General features: G+C 34.7%; 1 protein-coding gene across 1 annotated transcript in view; it reads left to right on the forward strand.

Annotated features, from left to right (window-relative positions):
- Positions 1-6,691, forward strand: part of RPGR (retinitis pigmentosa GTPase regulator) — an 82,380-nt gene extending 75,689 nt beyond the window's left edge. Inside the window, 1 exon segment of the mRNA XM_074300840.1 lies at positions 6,203-6,691. Within this exon segment, the coding sequence (XP_074156941.1) occupies positions 6,203-6,430 (228 nt within the window). The 3' untranslated portion in view covers positions 6,431-6,691.
- The last annotated feature ends 16,396 nt before the right edge of the window (positions 6,692-23,087 follow it).

Here is a 23,087-nt window from a genome sequence, read left to right on the forward strand (position 1 = left end):
GTTTTCTCCTCTTTATGGTAATGTACAGAGCCCAGTCCTGTACCCATCCCCCATGCAAAATGGAAAGTTTTCACAGATATTCTGGGGCTGTTTTTGATTTGTTTACTATACAATATTGAAAGGAGATTTTCCTCTTGGCTTGTGAACTAGAACAGAGTAACTTATATAAAAGGTTCCAGAGACTTAACCTTTCCTGAGTGAGAAGGCAAATAACTGCTCCAAGCCTCTTACATTAGATTAATAAAGCATATTTTCTCCTTAATATTTTGATAAAACTGTCACAAAGTTTGTTTATTCTCCTATTCATATCAATATTGTTATTTAATAAAAAGATTATTGCAAATCAAAGTTAAGAATGAAAAATTATTGCTTTTGTTCTAAAGCTGTATACTAAAGCCCTTAGTATAGTTGCTAGAAAAGGGGAGGAGCCAGAAGGGGTTTAAAGAAGAGGTAAATATTGTCCCAAAGTATGGAAGTACATTGAGTCCATGCTATTGAGGCAGTAGAGGCAGTAGGGACAGGCTTATTTTGCCTATAGGTTGGTTGCAGTACTCAAATTAAGACAATGTTTTCAAGGATTATATGAACATCTACATGCATTTATATAGGAATTATATTCTAGACTATTTCCTATTAAAAAGATTGAATATGTTAGACAACTACTAAAGTGTGGACTATCAATTATCACACTTTATAGAAATTTTCTTTAGTTAAATATACTGCTTTTTTGTTATGTATCAGTGTTTTGTATTGTAGGATATTAAACACAGGTGAAGAAAACTGAACAGATTTCCCTTGCTATAGAATCAGTATGAAAATGTTTGAATTGTTATGAGCCGAAATCTTTAAGAAAATTAAAAATAATTATCAGCATTAAAAATAGAAAAAAATATATAAAAGAGAAAGAGTGTGAAGGGGGAAGACAGTTGAAAAATAAAGGAGTGAGGAAAAAGGAAAGACCTGAGTAAACAAGGAAGGTAAACTTTCGAAGAAATTTAAATCTCAGCAGTGGGATTTGGGTCTTAATTGGAGATAAGTGAGTTATTTGTCAAATAAAACTTTTTAGAAGTGTCCCATGAATTATTTTGCCATAGTTCATGGTGTAATGGAAAGGACATTTGTAGATTAAGTCTAGATATAGCCAAACTAGTCTTCCTTTCCAAACACATTTTATATTTTTAGATACTTCTTCAGAATACCAAAATTCACTACTAAGTTGCCTCGATCATTTCTGAACTTTACAGTATGTTTACTTTTTCTCTCATTCTGTCAGAACTCTGCCTCCCATCATAAATATTGTTGAAAAGGGCCATGTTAGTACCTTGTTTTTAATGGGCATCAGAGGACATTTACTCTGTGACTGGACATTAGGTATTACCAGATTTTTTGCCTGAAGACTAATAAGTACAATTTATTTGGCTCTGAATGTTGTTAGCTCTTGAGAAAACACTATCGTCTGGATATTCTGTTTTAGTGAACTATTTAATTACACAGAAAACTTTTTAAAAGATTATTTCTTAAACTCTAGACCTTTACAGCAAAACAGGGTATAGCAACATCAGTTTGTAACATGCCCTCCTGGCAGTTACAATTACTAGTCTGCCCTAGGCCCAACAGAGTACCTTTGACCACTGACCTTTGTAGTGTCAACTCTACCCGCCTCGCCTCCTCTGAGGCCTTCAAAAGTCTCTGGCCACAATCTCTTGAATTTATAGTTTAATAACCAATAACATGCTCAAGAACAGCCACGTGTAATCTTAAAAGCCTTTATTATACCTACTCACATAATGCCCTGACTTGTCAGCTCCCTAGTGAACACCTGGTCTGAAGATCCACGTGTTCTCTACCAAACTCCTTACCTCTCTGGGCTATCCATCAGCTTGGCTCAGCTACCCCAGGCTAGGGAGCCAGGTTAAAGAGCGCGCCTGCTATCTGCAGTGGGCTTATAAAGGGCCTGGGAGGTCACACACACAGCCAACCATCGAGAGAATTGTCACCCATTATGAAGCTATCTCAACATGGTCAGGATCCCACCCACAGGGGAGTCCTATATCCACAGAGATTACTTCTGGGCCACTCAATCTCCTGTTGTGCTGTGGCGCCACCCATTTAAAGGACCCTTACAATTCCTTTCTCTTGTTTTGCGGGAACCACACATCTCATCAAGCTAAACTTTTAGCTCCAGCTATAGTTCACTTGGTCCATGAGATGACAGAGTGTTATGCCCAAGGAGGTACAAAGCAGCAGATCAGTAAACAGAAGTATGACAATGAGAACTAGGCTCAACAGTGGCCCCACGTTGGGTGTCAAAATGCTGGAACTCTGTCTTCCCAGAAATCAGCCGGAGTCAGGATCACTAAACGTCTTTATTCTTGATCTTTTATGGTCAAGGTCAGGGGGTTAGGTCTAGTAACCTTGCACACACCTTCCCTCAAACGCCATGAGAGACTGACTCAGCATCTTGTCTCACTTCCTCTTCCTCCTCCTACTCCTCCCATACACGTCACTTCCCCCTCTTTGTCCCACCAATCAAGTCAGCACAGAATAGCTGGGGAGGGTCAACCTTCAAACAAGCTAATAGGGAACTGTCCAATTGGCAATTAGTCTCATGTGCTTCATTATCCAAGTGCATTGCTCAGTTCTAGCCCTTTACATCAGTTGATTAAGAAATCATTTATTTCTGGTTGATCTAGAATTAACCTTTTATTAACACAGTTTCATTTCTTAAACTCTAGACCTTTACAGCAAAACAGGGTATAGCAACATCAGTTGATTAAGAAATCATTTATTTCTGGTTGATCTAGAATTAACCTTTTATTAACACAGCCATAATGTATAGAGGAGTAAAATTAATTCACCAAAAACCCTTGCCCCCCTTGCTTTTCTGACAGTCTCATTTTCTCCAGAAATATATTTCTTTTTCCCATCTTGTTCATTGAAGTCCATATAACCAGTTTTATTTTACTCAATTTAGCACAAGTTCAGAGTATTAAACATTCTCTTCTACTTGTTCCCCTATCATAACTTCCCATTTAATTTTAGCAGATAGATTAAAAAAATCAACAATGTGACAAAGCAGAAAAAAAAAACCACAACAACAAAAGAAACCCAAATCCTAGCTAATTCAGGCTTTGATTGCATAAATAGATTCTTCTCTTGGTCCTTATGCTTGAGATTACTATTATTCAAGTTAGTCACCCAACCACTTCCTAATGGTAATTACATCAGTCCCCAGGGCTCATCTGAGCTTCAGGGTCACCTTTGGTTGAAATTTCTGTCAACTCTGATCAGTTGCCATCCTTAAATAACCACCTCTTTTCAAGTATTCCCAATTGCTGCTTTCTAGAAACACTGTTGTTTCCTCTATCCCATGTGTTTTGACTCTACTTTTGGGCTGTTCCTACTTATTAAAACATCTTAGTTATAATTTATCCATATTTTCAAAATATTTTCCTCTTCCATATCAAACTGTTTCTAAAAAAATCATCTTAGTTATTAACAATTCTAACTCTGACATCAGTACCTATCCCCAGCCTAAAATGAGAGTCTCTTTTTCCTCAATTTCAATTGTCATATCTCCTTTACAGTGATCAGTATACTTAAGAACTCACAATCTAACTCACTCACATTAACATTTTTGCTTATAGAAGCATTTGATCTCTTTTTAGGATTAAGTAGTAAGGCCATGATTGTTTATTATCAAATAAATAATTATTTTATGATTGTATATTTAAACATTGATTAAATTGATTATTTTTAATAACAGCTTTTTATTTTTCAAAATACATGCAAAGATAGTTTTCATCATTTACCCTTGCAAAATCTTATATTTCAAATTTTTTTCCTCCCTCTCTACCTCCCCACTCCCCTAGACAGCAAGTTAAACATGGACCAATATTCTAATTATTCACATATGTATTTAACATATAATTTTTAAAACCCACAACTATAGAACACTGATTCCTTATGTTAATGTTGTAACCACTCAAAATATCTGCAAGTTAATTGGAGGATAAATGAAGACATGAGGTATTTTGGGATAGTAGAATTAAGGCACAAGTAACATAGTTACATTTAGAAAAGCTATGAAGTTGAAAGGAAAGAATGTAATTCATAAGATCTATGCTAGATCAAGGCTTAGAACAATTAATTGGATCCAATATAATAAATTGGAATAAAATAGTGGTGAATGTGAAATCCTATACCATACTAAAACTTAGGTTCAAAAAATAAGTTATGTGATTATATGAGGGAAGAGAATATTACACAATAATTCAAATGGAAAAGACATTTTATTAATAGACTGTGAGTTCAGGACTGGAGTTCAGTTCAAGTCAATAATGATACAGCAGTCATAAAAGTTCATGGAAATTTAGAAAATATCAGTAGAAATATATTCAGCACAATGAAGGACACAGTTGACCCTCTGAATGTCACCTTGGTCAAAACACTTTGGTATATACTCTGTTGAGCAGGCAGTGTGTGAGAAAGGTGTTACATTTCTGGCCCATAACTTAAAATGCAGAGATGTGATAAACTCTTGGTTAGGAATGAAGAATAACTAATAGTGACCAGTAATACATGCATGTGCACACACACATATATACACATGTGTATTTATACATACCTGTGTGCATATGTTTATATACAAATGTTTTTTCCTAAAATCTTGAAAATTTAATCCTCCAAAAAAGAAAAAGTGGGAAGAATCTTTCTGTATTCATCCACCAAATTAGATACCATGGAGAATAGTTATATATAGGAAGAGGAAGAGCAATAGAAAAGCTCAGACATTCTAAATCCAAGAAAGAAGACATCATTTCTGATGTCTATATATAAATGTAGAAAGTATGGGTAATAAATAAGAGGAACTTGCAACCCTAAATCAAGAAAAAAAAAATTGACTTTACAGGTATTGAGATTTTGTGGAATGGGCACATTGCTAGAATATGGACTTTTGAAGTTTCTTATGTAAGAATAAGATAGGTGTAAAAGAGAGAAATGGGCAGTACAACCATATTACTAATATGCAAGGAAACTAGGAGATTACTACATCTGGGAAGCATGATGACAAACTGAAGATTTGGTATAATAGTAAAGAGGGAGCCTTCCGTTATCCAGACATTTGATAGAATACTCTCTCTTACTAAAAGAGTTTTGGGCTTTTCTTAATAATAATCTTATATTTCAGAAAATGGAAGAAACATTCACAGATACTTTTTGTGCTATTCCTAATTTTCACCAAAAAGGAGGAGATGGTTGATTGCTAAAATAGAAATTATTAGAATCATATTTAGGATTTGTAATAGGGAAAGAGAGAAAATGGAGCATTGTCTGACATGATTTGGGGAGAATAGATATTAAAGGGTTTGGGGAAGATATCAGTAGATTCCCATAGACTAAAAATCTTTAAGGACAATCTGAAGTCAATGATTAAATTCCTGTTTTGGAAAAGGGGAAATTCTAAAGAAGCTGATTGTTAAGCAGCATAGATTTAAAATAACCATAAAAGATCCCAGAAATAAGAGCAAATGAAGCAGTAAGAATCCAAAAATATATTGTGCCTCTCTAAAGAAAAGTGTCAAGAATTTTAAAATTCAAAATGAGACAAAAAAATGTTAAGGGGTAGTTTTTTTAAGGGTGTATTGGGGAAAAGAAGAGGACTAATCAGGATCTTTGAGTGATGGTACCTTTATGAAGAGAAGACAGGAATATACAACTCTAGTGTCTCTTCCTTCTTTCCCAAGAATATGGTTTTGAACTCGAAAGAATACAGATGCCTAATATGGAGTGAAATCCACGGCAAACCACTTAGCTAAATTAGATGAGTTCAAGTCATCACTTCTAGAGTAATGCCAGCTAAGAGTCTTATATTTAAGATGCTAATTCTGAAATTAAATATAAAATTCCAGGTATTTCCAGAACTGGATAAAGTACAGGGTATGTAAAAGTCATGGTCTGCGACTTGATTTTACTAGTTTAAGGTAGAATTGAATATTTTTAAATAAAAAGAAACAAATAAACGAGGCTTCATGCTCTAGGAATGTTTCTGGCATTGTACACTCATAATCTTTGTGCTCTAAAGATGTGATATAATAATTATAATACCTAATGGAAAGATGTTAGTGCATGTATGTCATTAAGCCTAAATCTTTTGTTCTATGTTATTTCAAATACTTTTTTTCAATTGCCTTCTTTTTAGGTTTCTCTTTTTAAGAGGAAATCAACGTCAAGTCAAAAAGTGCAGAGTATTCTGGAAGCAAAACCTATGGCTGAGCCACTCGTAGTTGTAGAAGCAAGACCAATAGGAGATCAAGCAAATGTTAGGAAAGAGAGAAAGGATGAAAACCAAAACCACACAGGGCAGAACCATATGGAACCTTCATCATCTAATCAGGAGAGAAAGTCAAAGTCATGTACAATTCTATAAATACATATTTATTGTTTGTGGTCTCTACGCACATGTTGCAATTTATACTTGAAAAAAAATTATGACTTCTGAAAGAAAGTTGCTGATAATGAACTTTGTACTGTAAGCTAATTTTGTTTTCTTGGGGTTTGGACATTGTGACCATGGTATTGGTATTTATTTCTACTGATAATATTAGTATAAGAAGTACACTCTGAAAATCTTACTAAAGTGTTGTGGCCTTAATTGTTCAGTGTTGTAATAAAAATATATTTTTTTATGTGAAAACTGAATTCAGACATTTAATAATTTTTACTAAGAAATTTTTACTCTACCATTCTTTGAAACACTATTCCAAACTCATGACAGTGTATCCATTTTGCATTGTTTAAAAAACACAAGAAAAATGTTTTCAGTGGGAATATTTTAATAAATCATCTCTGGTGTGTGACATTCTTAGAAATGATAATAGGAATAAAAGTAGGAAGGGCATTTGCAGCTATTAGTTGAAAAAATCAGGACAAAATGAAATTTGTTTAACAACGCTGTTACTTTGTAAATTTTCACTTTTAAGTGCTGATGAAAGCAAAAAAAAAAAAGCTGCTGATGTAAATAGCCCACTTTTGTAGAAAAACAATAGTGTAGTTTCATTATTTACATTTTTTGAGCCATTGGTTTGAAATTTTTCCATTTATTTATAAGACCAAGTAGCCTAACTTTGAATTTTTAAGTTTGCCCTTTTATAATAGTCAAACAAGACAGTAACAAGATTAGATCTGATCATTTTGACATTCTCTAAGATAGACAAATATATACCATGACCAAATAAATCACATGGCAAACTGCATCAATCATTGAGGTACAAATGCTAAGAATATCCATGATAATGTAGGTACTTTCTTATAAAATAAAGTTTTACTTATTGCCCTTTACAGGAAAGACTATGCAATGACTCTGTATGTTATACATATGCAATGTGCATAAAGACTCTGCAATGTAGACTTTGTATGTAACCCCTTAATTATATAATGGTTTGTACTTATATTGAAGTTACTGTCACTACAGCATTGGAAAGGATATTCTTTTTATTAAATTTTTGCTGAAGTCATATACACAGTACCAGTGAGATGCAGTGAACACCTCCCATTGTCCCAAGTTTAGGTTTACTTGAAGATAACCAAAATTTTTAAAAGGTAATTTTAAAGGCATTTTCCCTAGGTCAAAGCATTCCTCAGAGCCATAATTTCTAGGATTCATCAAAATAAAAATCTCCTTTTCTCTCTTCCTTCCCCTTCTTCCTTCTCCCTCCCCGTTCCAATTCTTCTTTGATTTAATAGGGGAACCCACTTGCATATATTACACTTCTGTACCATCCCTTTCCGGCTACCTCATATAAAGTGGCACGGCACTTGAGATACCACCCCACCCACTAGTTGGCACTATCACACCACCTATGTCATAAGGAAACATTGTAAGGTTCAGTGTAACTTTTTTTTTTTTTTTTTATTTCTTTAGGATGAAAAGATCTAGGCAGCAGGCTGTCTTTTTTCCCCCTCCATTCCCATTCAGATGATAATATCTTAAATATAAAGATCTATAGCTCAGCAATTCCTTCAAGGAGATGGTATTTAGACTCAAGCTGGTTCTTGTGTATCTCCCCACCATAGAACTTTGGTTACTGTAACATGATTTTGTGATTGTCCTCTGTTCCTTTGAGGAGAATTCCAATTTTATTAAGGGCAAATCAGTGCAATTCCTGGTGACTTGGTTGTTGCAAATATAGCATTACTATTACAAAAGTGTTTATATGCACTTGCTCTCTTGATCGTCCCTTGCTCATGCTCTCATATACACCTATACCTCCTTTTCCTCCCCCTCCCCATTCCATATACACTGTAGGATTCCAATACAAGAAAAGGTTAGAGTGCCAAGAAGTACCAGAGATTTTGGTTGAAAATCTTAACCTGTATTAGGAAAAAGGATAGTTAAGAAGCTAGGGAAAATGGGCTAAAGTTAAAAAAGATTTTGGTAAAAGAGGTTAGAAAGCATGTAGTTATAAGTAGATAAATAATACTGCTTTATTAGAAGAGATGTATTGATACCTTTCTCAAGTGTGCCTTGTAGTAGAGGATAATGAAAACTAAGGTGTACCTCCATTATAGGAGGTAATATTTGATAGTAATAGCACCAACAAGACTATCTCCCTTTAGATTATGAAGTATGCTTGTACTGTATTTATAATTTGAATTTTGAGTAGCTGACCTTTGAAAGAAACTAACTTCAGGAAAATAAAGGGCAATAAAAAATGGATGGTTATGCTAGACTGCTAATAGAGTTTTTAGAACCATTTTGAATATAACTTAAAGTTCCAATTGGATGAAAAGGGGACATTTGAATATAAACTTCTAAGAGAAACCAATTTGTCTTTGCAATTTTTCTTTTTTTTCAATGAATGAGAAAGATCATTGTTAGAATTAATACAACAGAATTGTCAAATCCAACAAATTTCAATAATAAAAGGGCTTGCATTTTATTAATACTTTCCAAGTTTAAAGACTGATTTTATGCCTAAAATTCCTGATCTTCACATCATATCTTCTTATTGGTCTTCTCTAGTAACTATACTAAACTTTCCATGATTGAATATTTTGATAGTATGTGACCTTATTGATGTAGATATTTCCTGCAGTTGTTATAACATGTTTTTCTCTCATCCTGTGCTTCTCTTATTCACATCAACTTGTAATAAATCACTGGAAAAAAATCTGCTATTTTCTTTAAGTCATTAGAAACATTAATACTGTCATAGATCACCCTTTATATACATTTTTAATACTAAGAAATGAATTTTATAAGGTTATTTTCAAATTTTCTAAGCAATCTTTTTCCTTGTAAATAGTACTCATTGAAAATTACAAAGGGAAAAAACAACCAATTAGTACAAGAGTCTTTAATAAAAGAAGAAGGAAATGTGCACTCTTGAAAGAATAGTTCAGTTTTAAACGTGAAGGTTTGCCAGCAAAGTAATTATAGTTCTCTGTAATGTTAGTCCTCTTGGATTGGCACTAAATTATCTTAGTATTCTGAAGAGATTCTCACTGAATCTTGGATCCTGAAATATTTTATAAGTAGAAGTACTCCTATATTGCTGAGATTATACTCATAAGCCTTAAAACAAACCAACTCCCTTCCCCCACTATTTACCCCATTGCTGCAATGCAAAAATGTTGTTAGAACTGTTCTTTAAGTTCTTTGCAATGTCCCAGAAACCATGAGCAGCTATTAAGTGTTAAATATGGAAATTACTTCTCATTTTGAGTTTATTGTTCATATAGTTTATGTTCCTTTTTTTCTTTCAAATTGTTAGAAACATGAAATGACATGAAATTTTCTTTCGGATTATTAGAAACATGAAATTATGAAAATGCGTCTCAAGTGTTTTCATACTATTAGGTCAGAATTTGGACTATAGATATATTACAGTTGATCTGTCTCACTAGAGAAGCAAAGCACGTTTCTTCGAAGCTTCTAAAGAACTTCGCAAAGCTTCAAAAATTATCTATGAAAGAATGGAACAAATTGAGCAGCCTGGTTTTTTTTGGGGGGGGGTTTGCATATTTGTTTTATTTAAATTTGAATATATTTGGCAGCAAACAGGTGAAACTAGAACTATTGTGAAAGGCCAATTAACTGTTCCTAATTAGAGAGGACTTCTGGTCTTGGTATTAATTTTTTTTTTTTTTTTTTTTTTTTTTTTTTTTTTGCTGAGTCAGTTGGGAGTAAGTGACATTACACCAAATAGCTGTCCCTTGGTAATTAATTACTTTGATGCAGAATTTGGCTTTTATGCCTTTGCTTATTCTTTAGTAAGGATTAAGGCTTCCTATAAAGTTGGGGATGCCACCAAAATTGAAAGTATTTTACAGTTTTATAATTTTCTTAACTACAAGCATACACTTTCAAAATGGTTGTACAAGTTTATATAACAATATACAATAAAGGTGTTTAAGTTCTTGTATACTTTTCACAGGATAAAAAAAAAAGATGGGATAATTTTTTACTTCTCACTTCCAGAGAATGAATGAATGTCAAGAAAGTTAAGACTGATTGGAGATATAAATTCTAATTGATAAAAAAGATTATGTTGAACTATTAATAAGATTGTAAATAAAAATTATTGATCTAGCAAAGCAATTAGATTATGGTAACTAAAAGGAGGTCGTCTTGAGTTTTATTTCAATCATAAAAGCTGCCTTGACTTGATCTCATACTTGAAAAGTGATTATATAGTTGAAAACTTTCCCATAGAATTAATCATTTTACATAAAGTAATTTGTATTTTAATATCACAGAAAAGAACACATTGAAGTTGAAGGGTTCAAATAGGAAGCAGAGACCAATATGAGAAATAAGCACAATTTTTCAAAAAGAATCTATAAACATTTGAGGGCTGTGTGGCAGTTGGTTCATATTACAGGATAAAAGAGAAAAAAAACATTTCCAGTCTAGTAGGAATTTTAATATCACTTACTCCAACAATTATGATAGCTAAATTAAAATCTACTTTAGCAGAGTTGTGAGAATCTTAAACTCTTAAATATCCTTTATTTCCGAATAGTCTTCACTTCTTTTTTAGTATGAAATTTGTGATTTCATTACCATAGATATTTTTACAAAATGCTTTGGAAATGTCAGCTAGGTGGATAGAATGCTGGACCTGATTTCAAATCTGGCCTCAGACACTAGCTGTGTGACCCTGGACAAGTCACTTAACTCTGCTTCAATTTCCTCATCTGTAAAATGATCTGGAGAAGGAAATGGCCAACTGTTTCAATATAGTTGCCAAGAGAGCCCCAAAGGGGGTTTGTTATAGAGAGTCTGATTGATAGTGGCTGAACAGAATAGATATCTTACAGAGATCTTTGTTTCCTGGTAAGCTTGTGAACTTCCACAAAGTCTTCCTTCAGTGCAACATCATGATGTGATTACCCTGGGGTTTTTAGGTTTCCAAAAATCAGTTTCAGCAGAATATAATAGTACCATACTATTGTATCCTAAACTTTTAATATAGTCAGAGTGTGTCTGCTAGCGAAGTACAGGCTCATCACTGCCAGGCTTTCTAGTCTATAAACTTTTGGTTTCTCTCACACCTAATTTCTGAACCATCTTTTTCAACATCTCCATACCTTGGAGGAAAGCAATTAGATATCAAAATATATGCTTAGCTTATTCAATTTGCATAATTCAAGGGCAATGAAAAATACATTGGAAAACGTAATTGAGGAGTGAGGAATGAGAAAGGCCACAGACTCAGACTATTACAGGAACCTTACAACTATACATAATAATTTTTGAAAAAATAGAATAATATTTGACATGATAATCACCAAGTAAGCAAAAATTAGAAACAAACAAATGACTTATTGAAATGGGAGTTATTCAATTAGCTGTGTACATTCATACCATAAATTTATTAGATCAAAATTGACTAAAGCCAGAATAATAAAAAATGAAGAAAAATTATATGCATAATTGAAACCTGACTTTTTCTCATACTGAAAATGGGAAATGAAGGCAAGAACATTGATCTAGTTTATAGCAATTTTTTTATGGAAGCTTGGCTGATACAAATCTGTTACAATGATAAGACTAAAGAAGCTTAAAAAAGCCTAAAATTTTTTACTTAAAGAGGTAACATGAGATTATTTGGAGTCAAAAGATCTGGATTCAAATCATGCTGCCTCTTACCTATTTGAGCTTCAGCAAGGCCATATCACCTTCTTGAATCTCAACTTTTTCGACTTTAGAATGATAGTTGGCTAGATAGCTTTTTGAGTTTTTTCCTTCCTAGAGATAGGATGTTTTTTTGCCATGTGTCAGTCAAGGATAACAGTGGTTTTGAATATTAACTTATTTATAAAATAATGCAGGGGAAAATCACTATTGTATCCTAAAATAATGAATATCAGAAGGAAAAACTAGATTACTTGGCAAAAGAGTTAAACAATGTCATCCTGGTGGCATTAAGGTTGAAACTGGAAAGAGGAAATAAATTCTTGATCAGGGATAGTGGAGTTACATCAGTTCTGGATGTTAAACATTTGCTAAGTGTTTGATGTGTCAGGGTGGTGGTGTTTTGAGTGCTGGAAATACAAAGGCAAAAACATAGTCTCTGACCTCGAGGAACTTGCATTCTAATGGGTGGGAAGAAAACAGAAATGTGTACATTTAAGATATATAAAGGTTAAATGAGAACTATTTCAGAGGACAAGGACTGGCAGGAAGACCAGGAAATGTGGCTAGTGTTAACTAGATCACAGATAATCTAAAAAGAAGTAAAAGAAAAAAAGAATGGAAATTTGTAATGGGCCAGGTTGTGAAAGGCTTTAAAAGCCCAACAAGATTTTTAAAATTTGAAACAAGTTAATGAGATAACTGGAGCTTATTGACTAGAGGAAGGACCTGGTCCCATTTGTACCTGAGTGGAAAATGGACTGGAGTGGGGAGAGGCAGAGCAGGAAGACCAACCAGAAAGCTTTTGCAATAATCCAGGTATGAGGGCCTGCACCAGGTTGCAGTTGTGAATGAAAAGAAAAGGAAATAAAAAGGACCTAGTGGAGATGTTGTGAAGGTAGAAATGACAAGGAATGTTTACAGGTAGGATATGTGGAGTATGTGCCAGAGAAGATGACATTGAGACTGTGATCCTGCATGGCAGAATGATGCATTTGGTAGTAATGGTCCTGATATCCTTAAAATCAATAATAAAAAATAGAATAATCTTTCTTTCCTATATCTTTCTTATATCTTATTATAATTTATTATAATTTCCACTGTAATGAAGACATCTTCCACACTTTTTACATACTGTTTAATTGTGCAGAAGAAGACATACAACTGCATTGATTGAGTCCACCACAATTTTATATTTTCTCTATAACTACAACTGACTGGACTTTCACCACATCTTAGCCAGAAAGTAAGACAATACAAGTCTTTTAAAGAGGTAGTGGGAAAATAATTCAGAAATATAACTCTTGTAAAATTTTAATTACAGCTTATTAAAAGCTAAGCTTTATATATTGGGAGTAAATAATGGGAGAAAGTAGGATAAAATGAATTTGCCATTTATGTGAGCCTCACACCAATTATTATTTAGTGTTAAGAATGATTTTTCCAGAAGTCATGGGTTTGTGTGTGCTGGGAGTAGGGAAAGGATTATTTCTAAATTAGGGGTTGGAGATGTTGGCAAACTATTTCCATACTGGCCAATTTGAGTTTAATTTTTGTAAGAATTCCAGGAATCACAGAGACTCTTATACAGACTTGGCAGATTGGGCTATTAAATTTTGGCCAGTGAGTTGCCATGCCATCCTCTACCCTGAGTATATAATTCTCCAAATTTTGTGAAATACACTCAACCCTCAATTTTGTCATTGGCAATTTTAACATCTCTTTTAAGTTGTTCAATTTTCTCTTACCACCTATTTGTCCTGCCTTGGATCATTTTATTAGACAGCTAGAGGTGCAGACAAGATAGAGTACTGATACTATCAAGAAGATTCAGGTTAAAATTCTGCCTTTGACAGAGGAGTGTGCTGAAGCTGTTCTGATTGTTAAATTTTTAGTATAAGCATTTATAACTTGGCAATCAGCAAACCCTACAAATTGGGGTTTGATTTATTATTATTTGCTTTGCTGATTGTTTAGACTTAAGTGATAGAGAAAATGTTAATAATGCAAGTGTGTCCAATATCCATTTATTCCTCACCTTCAGAAAGCCCATTATTAAACATATATTAGCATATCACTGCTCAAAAATTTAATAGTTATAAGACTATGAGTCTTATCTGTTTATTTTGCTTTTCCAATTTTCAAAATAGGAATAATAATAGTACTTTTGAAGGTTTTTGCAAGGATAAAAATAATGAGAAATTTTAAGGTTTCCAAAATGCTTTACAACTATAAGAGCACTACATAAATGTTAGATACTGTTATTATTGTTGTCTTTAAGCAACAGAATGAAAGACTTATCCTTTGAATTAGATTTTTTTTCTGATTTATCTGCCATTTATTTATTTACATTTATTTGCTATTTTATTTTTCATTTTAATTTATATTTTGTTTCTGATATATTTATTTACTTATGATGTGTTATTCATTAGAGTTTGATTATTCCATCTTGTAATCATATGGATGTTCTAAAACCATGAGCTTTGTTCAAGTTACAAAACAAAAGACAATACATGATTGGTATAAATGATCTTTGTGCTTTTTCATTGATGCCATTTAACTCTCCAAGTCTGTTGTGAGAGGTAGCTGATAATACATTGAAGTTATGAACCTGGGGGGATTGTGAGAATACTTCTGTTTTTAATAGAAATAGAAAAGTAAAGAAGTGGTGTGAGTTGAAGGGGAAAGATAATAGGTTTTGGTTGGTACATGACAAGTTTGAGATGTTTGTGGAATATTGTTTGAAATGGCTTGGGGAAGGAGACTAGAAAGTTTGGATATATGGGTTCTTCATAGTGATGATTATTAAATCTTTGAGGAAACAAAGTCACCAAGTGAGATAATGTAGAGATAAAGTAAAGATAGAAAGAAGAAGTTACTGGACAGACCTTGGTGGATGCCCATAAATAGGGGGTGATTTGGATGAATATCAGCAAAGAAAATTGAGAAAAAGAAACCCTCTTTTGTAAATCTAAAGTTTTTAATAGGACCACATCTGGATTGAAAGAAGCTGCATTAAAAAAAAAGGTGTAGGAAGTCCAAGAAAGCAATGTCATGAGTACTCAGAGAGGAAAGACTTCAGAAAGATCAAGAATGATTAAGACAGAATCATCAGATTTGGCCACTAAGTGATCACTGGTAACACTGGAGATAGCAATTTCAATTGAGTAATGAGGATGGAGGGAAATAGCTAGGTGAATCAGTGGATAGAGTGCTGGGCTTACAATAAGGAAGACCTCAGTTCAAATATGATCTCAGACATATACTAACTGGATGACCTTCAACAAAGTTATTTAACCACTGGTTGCCATCCACTGGAGAATGAAATGGCAAATCACTCCAGGATCTTTGCCAAGAAAACCCCATGGCCACTATTGGCATACTATAGCCCACAGCATGATGGAAAGTCAGATACAACTGAATAATAATGAAAATGGGATCTAGTAATTCCAATAGACTTAGGATAGAAAATGCCATCCACATCCAGAAAGAAAACTATTGTTAGAAATAACACTCAACCCTGAAAATCAGTATCTAGGAAAATTTATTAAAGAAGACTTTTAAGGAATCGTCTTGTGTGGGGCAAGTAATGTGGTTTTTCAGAAACTATCTGCTAAAGTATGTGAAACCTTAGGCCTCAGTTTTGATTTCCTAGAAATCACATGACCCTGAAGAAACAAAACTTTGGAAATCTCCTTATGCAACTAGCACCCCTCCCCAGCCAGTTTACCCAGTCATCATCACTCCACATAGATAGACCAATCAGTTTGAAGTTCAAGGGGTGGTGGGCAGTTTGTGGTTTTATGCTATATAACTAATGCTTCTGCTTATGTAAAATCAGCCTCTTTGAACTTGACTTCCCAGGAGAGCCCTGCCCACTTCTCACAAGATTCTAATAAAAGGCTTTCCACCTTAATTTTGAGAGGTCTCTGAATAGTCATTTTGGGTTAGGGTCTTTGTACCCCACACAGTTTTGGGAGCTCATCTGGGATCACATGCCTTAAAATTTTGTCAGCTCTGAAAGTTATTTAATTGTGAATCTTAAAATTTAAAGTTAAAAATGATTTAAAGACAAGGGACAAGAAAGATAGGTTCACAAAAGCAATTAATAGTTTAAATGGAGCATCTAGTTAGAAGGGTTATTGGTTTAGGAGTGTGTTTTGAGTATGTTGGACAAGGATTGAGCACATAGTCATTGGGATGAGATAGAGATGGGACAGGAAGCAGCAGTACTAGTGTTGCATTCATCCTATTCCAGGTTTACACTGAGTCTCCAAATTTATTTGGCCAGGTATTAGAATAAACACTAGAAAATTTTGAAGCTCTTACAGGGGCAAAGGTCTTGTATGTATGTATGGTATGTAGATGATTTACTCATGACAAGAAAGAAAGGAGAAACTGTGTGGCTACAATACAACTTTTGAATTTTTTGGGAAAGTAAGGTATCACAAGACAAGCTACAGTTTGTGGAGAGAGAAGTAAAATATTTAGGATATTTGATTAGTAAAGGAAGAAAGAAACTAGATCTAGTCAGAGTAGAGGGAATTAGACTGACAGAAAGGCCCAAGAAGAAAAGAGAATACAGAAAATTTGGGGGGCTGGTAGGATATTGTAGAAGTTGGATAGACTCCTATGTGGTTCTGGCCAAACCTTTATATAATCATCTATTAGAAGGAAAGCCAGAAGAGATAAGTTGGGTCCAAGAGAATGAAAAACAAATTTAATCTGTTAAAAAGGGTATTAATTTCAGCCCCTGTCCTAATACTGCCTTCCTTAGACAAGCCCTTTTATATATTTGTGAACATAAACCAAGGCATAGCACGGGGACACTGGGGGTATTGGCCCAAGTGAGGGGAGGACACCACCACCCAGTGGCATTCTTATAAAAAATATTAGATCCAAGAGCCAGGGGCTGGCCCATTTGCATCCAGGCTGTGGCTGCTATGCCTTTGTTAGTAGAAGAAAGCAAGAGAATCATCTTTGGAGGCTGCCTAATAGTTAGTGTGCCTCATCAAGTAAGAACTATTCTCAATCAGAGAGCAGGCAGATGGTTAACTGATTCCTGAATATTGAAATACAAAGTAAGGATGCGGTTCCCGCAAAACAAGAGAAGGGAATTGTAAGGGTCCTTTAAATGGGCGGCCACAGTGCAACAGGAGATTTGAGTGGCCCAGAAGTAATCTCTGAGGTTATAGGACTGTCCTGTGGGTGGGATCTTGGCCATATTGAGATAGCTTCATAAGGGGTGACGACTCTCTCACTGGCTGGCTGTGTGTGCGACCTCACGGGCCCTTTGTAAGCCCACTGCTTGCAGCCAGTCACTCTCTTTAACCTGGCTCCCTAGCCTGTGGTAGCTGAGCCAAACTGATAGATAGCCCAGAGAGGTAAGGAGTTTGGTAGTGAACACGTGGGTCTTTAGACCAGGTGTTCACTAGGGACCTAACAAGTCAGGGCATTAAGTCAGGGCATTATGTGAGTAGATATAATAAAGGCTTTTAAGTTTACACATGGCTGTTCTTGAGCATGCTACTGGTTATTAAACTATAGATTCAAGAAATCGTGGCCCAGATACCTTTGAAAGCCTCAGAGGAGGCAAGCCATGTAGAGTTGACACTGCAAAGGTCAGTGGTCAAAGGTACTCTGTTGGGCCTAGAACAGACTAGTAGTAATTGTAGCTGCCAGGAGGGCATGTTACACCAAACTTTTGGAGAAAGATGATTTGGTCCTAACACAAGATCACAATCTAAATCTGGCCAAATTCCTCTCTGCCCCTGTAAGGGAACATAAGACTTGTGAACATGACTGCCTAGATCTGATAGAATATCAAACTAAGGTTCTTGAAGACCTGAAGGAATTACCATTGTTGGAAAGTGTGACCTGATTTATAGATAGGTCATCCCAAGTGGTGGGAGGAAAAAGGTTGACAGGGTCACTAGTTCATTAGTACAAGCTAGAAGTTTCCCCAAGATATGGTCTGCACAAACTTGAGAATTGTATGCCCTAAATCAAGCTCTGAAACTGTTGAATGATAAGGGTCAATTTATCCTGATTCTAAATATTTTTGGGGAGCAGCACACATATTTGGGAAAATATGGGAAGAAAGGGGAATAGTTAATAGTAAAGGAAAAGAATTGGCTCATATGATCCTCCTGATGGAGGTATTGCAAAATTTAACACTACTTAAAGCTATTGCTATTGTACATGTAAGAGAACATCAGATGGGGAACATATTTGAGCCCCAGGGTAACCGCCTTGCTGATGAAGAGGCGAGGAAAGCTGGGAATGAAGGAGATGTTACTGAAGGGATGATGGTATTAATCCCTGCTTGCCACCCAATCCATCTTCTCCATCCTTTACTAGGGAGGAAAAATTAAAAGCCCATGATTTGGGTTCCTGAGAAATTGACATAGGATAATGATTTCTTCCAGCTGGCAGGGAGGTACAGACCAAAGCAGGTATGAGGTAGATTATATGCAGCCATCAGGATGTCCAAAACCTGTGATGCTGTGCTGACTATGTTTGTGACTCCTGGATTATACACATTTCCCAGACAATTGGTGGAGGGATGTTTGATCTATCAAAGGTCAAATAAGGCTGCTTCATGCCAAGTGCAGGCCAGAGGGAAACCCTCAGCACTGAGACCGTTTCAGGGTATACAGGTGGACTTTACCAAGCTAACTGCAGTGGGATGCCTCAAATATTTGCTGGTTGTAGTGGACCACCTGACCTCATGGGTTGAGGCTTTTCCCTTGTCGCAGGCAACTGCCCCTGCGATGCGCAGAATTTTATTGGAAAATATAATCCCCAGGTATGGGATGGTAGAACACATTGACTCAGACCAGGGCACCCATTTCACAGCAAGAGTTCTCCAGAGTCTAATGCAGGCCCTAGAAATATAAATATCTTGGGAATTTCATACCCCTTCATATCCTCCCTCTTCAGGCAAGGTAGAAAATATGAATCAAGAAATAAAGAGGCAATTGACTAAATTGGTTGGACTAAATGTCTTCCCCTTGTCTTGCTTAGAAGTAGGACTAAACCTTGGAGGGGATATTGAATTGTTATCTTACAAACTCCTACATGGACATCCATATCCTGGAGGAAGAGGACTAAAAGGTGTAGACTCTATATGGGACACCAAAGACTTGTTGTTATGTTTTACAACTTGTTAAACATTTACATGAAGTACAATTAAAAGGACTTATTGCTCAGACCCCACCTTTAGGATTTGCTGTACACAAATACCAGCCCAGAGACTAAGTCCTGATGGGAACCTGGAAGGAGGAAAAGTTGGTCCCAACCTGGGAAGCACCTTTCTAAGCCTTCTGATCTTAGACAAGAATATGGTCGGACTCATCACACTCCAGTCAAAGGACCTGTGGATGCGTCAAAAGAATGGATTGTAGAGCCTGACCCTACAAATGAATTGAAATTACACTTGAAAACTTTGGGAGGAGACTGATGAATTGCGTTTGCAGATTTCTATTGGACTTCTTGATTTGAAGGATCATTTTGGGGATTTTCTATTTGATTTGGACAAAATATTCTCTTCTCAGAACCATGGAGTCAAAACCAAAACAGAAGTATCTATGCTATATAACCAACACTTCTGCTTCTGTAAAATTGGTTTTGCACTGGACTTCCCAGGAGAGGACTGCCCTCTTCTCCCAAGATTCTAATAAAAGACTTTCTACCTTGACTTTGAGAGACCAATTAGTCATTTTGGGTTAGGGTCTTCATTGGTTTGGCCCATTTTATCCAGGTTACAATCTTTCTGATATGCCTACTAAACGTTTCCCCTGAATATGTATAAAACATGTTCTCTCCCCCATCATACATCCCATGTTCAAAAATGGCAGAAAACTCCCCCTCTGGGGTGTGTTGTTTAATATTCAATTTGCTGATTAAGCAGGGGCAGTAGTGATTTGGTCAAGTCAGGTCACTGATCTCAACTAGTTTGGGTTGGATGGGCTATTATCTTAAATTTGTGGTTTTCTGAAAAACCATAAGACTCTTTCTGATTGGCTAAATCCCCCTGTGACTTCCTGGCCCCCCAATTTCTTGTTTGCTCTAGGCTTCTACTGATCACTTAATTGTTCTGTGAATCCTAATTTCCTTAACCTCTTATATTCCGAAAGTCTCTTATCAGTGGTACCCACTGTCCCACACTACCTCAAAGCATGCAACACTGTGGAAACCCAGCTTCTCAACATTTCTCACAACTATGAAGACTGAAAGTGGAGTAAAGCCTAGTATTTCTACCTAATTTTGTTTGCTTGGTTTTTTGTTTTTTTTCATATCTTTTTTTCCCTTCGATCTGATTTTTCTTGTCTAATATGATGAATATGGAAATATGTTTAGAAGAAATGCATGTGTTTATATCAAATTGCTTGCTGTCTTGGGGTGGGGGAGGAGAGGGAGAAATATCTGGAACATAAGATTTTGCAAAGGTGAAATTTTGAAAACTATTTTTACATATATTTGGAAAAATAAAGTACTATTTAAAAAGTAAAACAAAAACAAACAAAAAACAATAAAAAAATCTTTTGCAAAGGTTCCTATAAATGATTGAGGGGCGAGGAACTAGAGGCAATGAGTATATACATTTCTTTTCTTTTTCTTTCTCTGCTTAGTGTACCTCTTGGGATTATTATGAAGAAAATCCTCAGTAAGCCTGTGTAAACTATTATTATAATAGTTCTAAACATATTACAAAAAAATCCTGTAAAATTATGACAACTATATTTACCAGCATCAACTCTCACTCTAAGACCTTATAAACTGATCAGTCTTTCCTAAAGTCAATGTACCATATTTGCTTAAAATAATTCTTTCAAATTATCTTATATTGTTTTAAATCTAGAAACTGGCCTTCCTGGATGGAGGTCAAGTTTTTAATGGGACCACATTTGGACTGAAAGCTGCATTAAAAAAAATCAAGCTTATACCAGAATTTTTTTTTTTTTTAATGTTTTCTCATTCAAGTATCTTCATTTTTCTTCTATAACTTTCCCCTCCTATATAGATGCTATATCTAATAAGAACAAACAAAAGTTTCTTTTTTTCCCCCATGATTAACAATTTATTTGTTATTATTGGATAGAATATAATAATGGAAAGAAGAGAATTATGAATATAACAAAAAAAACAGGCAGACAATAATAAGAAAAAGAATATGACAAGAGAACATGGGTTAAATCTGAGTTTGAATATTCCCTTCTCCAGCCCAGGTAGTTTTATTATTTATTTATTTTTTTCTCTGAGGCAATTGAGGTTAAGTGAGTTGCCCAGGGTTTCATAGCTACAAGTATTAAGTGTCCCGGACCAGATTTGAACTCAAGTCCTCCTGACTTCAGGGCTGGTGCTCTATCTACTGTACCACCTACCTGTCTATGTTACTAGACAGTTTTAAAGGAATTGAAGAAACTTGAGCAATTTGAATATCCTTAGGGAATGGATTTAAGGCCCTTTAAAGAATGAAAATTTTTCTATGAAGCAATGAAAAGAGCCCAATATTTAATATATCTAAGTATCTAACAATTTTTGAAGAAAGACTAATATTGTGTGTCTGTATTTCATTTAATTTCCAAATATGCAACCTGGTTATCAAAATACTTAATAACTTGCCTTTCAAACAAAAGTTTCAACAAATATTACATAAGTTGTTATACTTTGATATAATGAATAGAAATTTTTTTCCTACTTAGTGATGAATATGTGAATTGTACTTCTTGTGGAACATAGCTGGATTGGTTTGTTTGGAGTTTTTTTTTGAGGATGAATGAGAAATTATATGCTTACTTTTGAGGATTTTAAATTAGCATATTGGGGTTTGCTTTTTTAAAGAAATAATACTATACAGACCAAGGTGGGGAATCATTCAAAAGTTTTAGTTTTCTTAAAAGTAAATTTTAAATTTGAATTAAATTTTAAAATAAAACTTAAAAATTTTAGATACATCATGTATGAACTAACTTTTGAGCTCTCAAACTAAGTAACACAGCTATATTGGAAACATCATAAAATTGGGAGTCAGAATACCGCAGATTCTAGTCTTGCCTTTACCACTAATTTGCAGTTACCTCTTCTATAAAATGAAAGGTTTATCCTTAATAATTTCTAATATTCTTTCCAGGTCTGAAATTTTATTTTTTCTATTTCATAACAAATTTTGAAAAACATTCTAAAATAATGTCTTCAGTATCTGTAGGTCAGACTTCTGGAAACTTTGGCAAACCAAGAACATACTTTGAAAAGCAAGCAAAAAATTATATTTTGAATATAATAAAGTAAAGCCCATTTGTTCACTTATCAATTAATTCCTGTTTGTTCTTATTTTGCATAATATATATATTATTTATATATATAATTATATATAATTTATATATATATAATTTTCATATAATTCTAAGAAGTTTAGAGTTTAGCTCCCAGCAGTTTATACATAACAAATTAAGGGGAGAAAGAAGGAAGGAGCCTGTGACAAAAAAGGCATATTATTAATACATCAAGTAAAAACTGATAGAAAAGAAGGTGAAGGCCAAAAATAGTACAAGAACTCAGGAGAATAAACTGCAGGTAGTTTAAATTAGAGGCAGATAAACCTTTATACCCCAAGAGTCTCTGAAGTCTTTTATTGTGGCCATTCTCCAATTGATAAATGGTCAAAGGATATGAGCAGACAATTTTCAGATGAAGAAATTAAAACTATTTCCAATTGTTAGGATTATTACTAGGTGCTTAAGTCAATTGTCTGGTACTTAATTCTCTTGTTCAGAGTTCACACCTTTAAAGGAGTTCACTCATTGGTTCTTTAAGGAGTTCCCACAAGCCCATTCTCTGGGAAGATATAAGGAGCCAACATTGAGTGGGGAAGTTAGCTTGGAAGGAGTCTGATTGGAGTCAAGAGGAGAACTTCAGGGAAGCTCGAGGAGATTCAGAGCTA

Source organism: Sminthopsis crassicaudata, chromosome 3 (assembly GCF_048593235.1).
Source record: "Sminthopsis crassicaudata isolate SCR6 chromosome 3, ASM4859323v1, whole genome shotgun sequence".
In the NCBI taxonomy this organism is placed as follows: domain Eukaryota; kingdom Metazoa; phylum Chordata; class Mammalia; order Dasyuromorphia; family Dasyuridae; genus Sminthopsis; species Sminthopsis crassicaudata.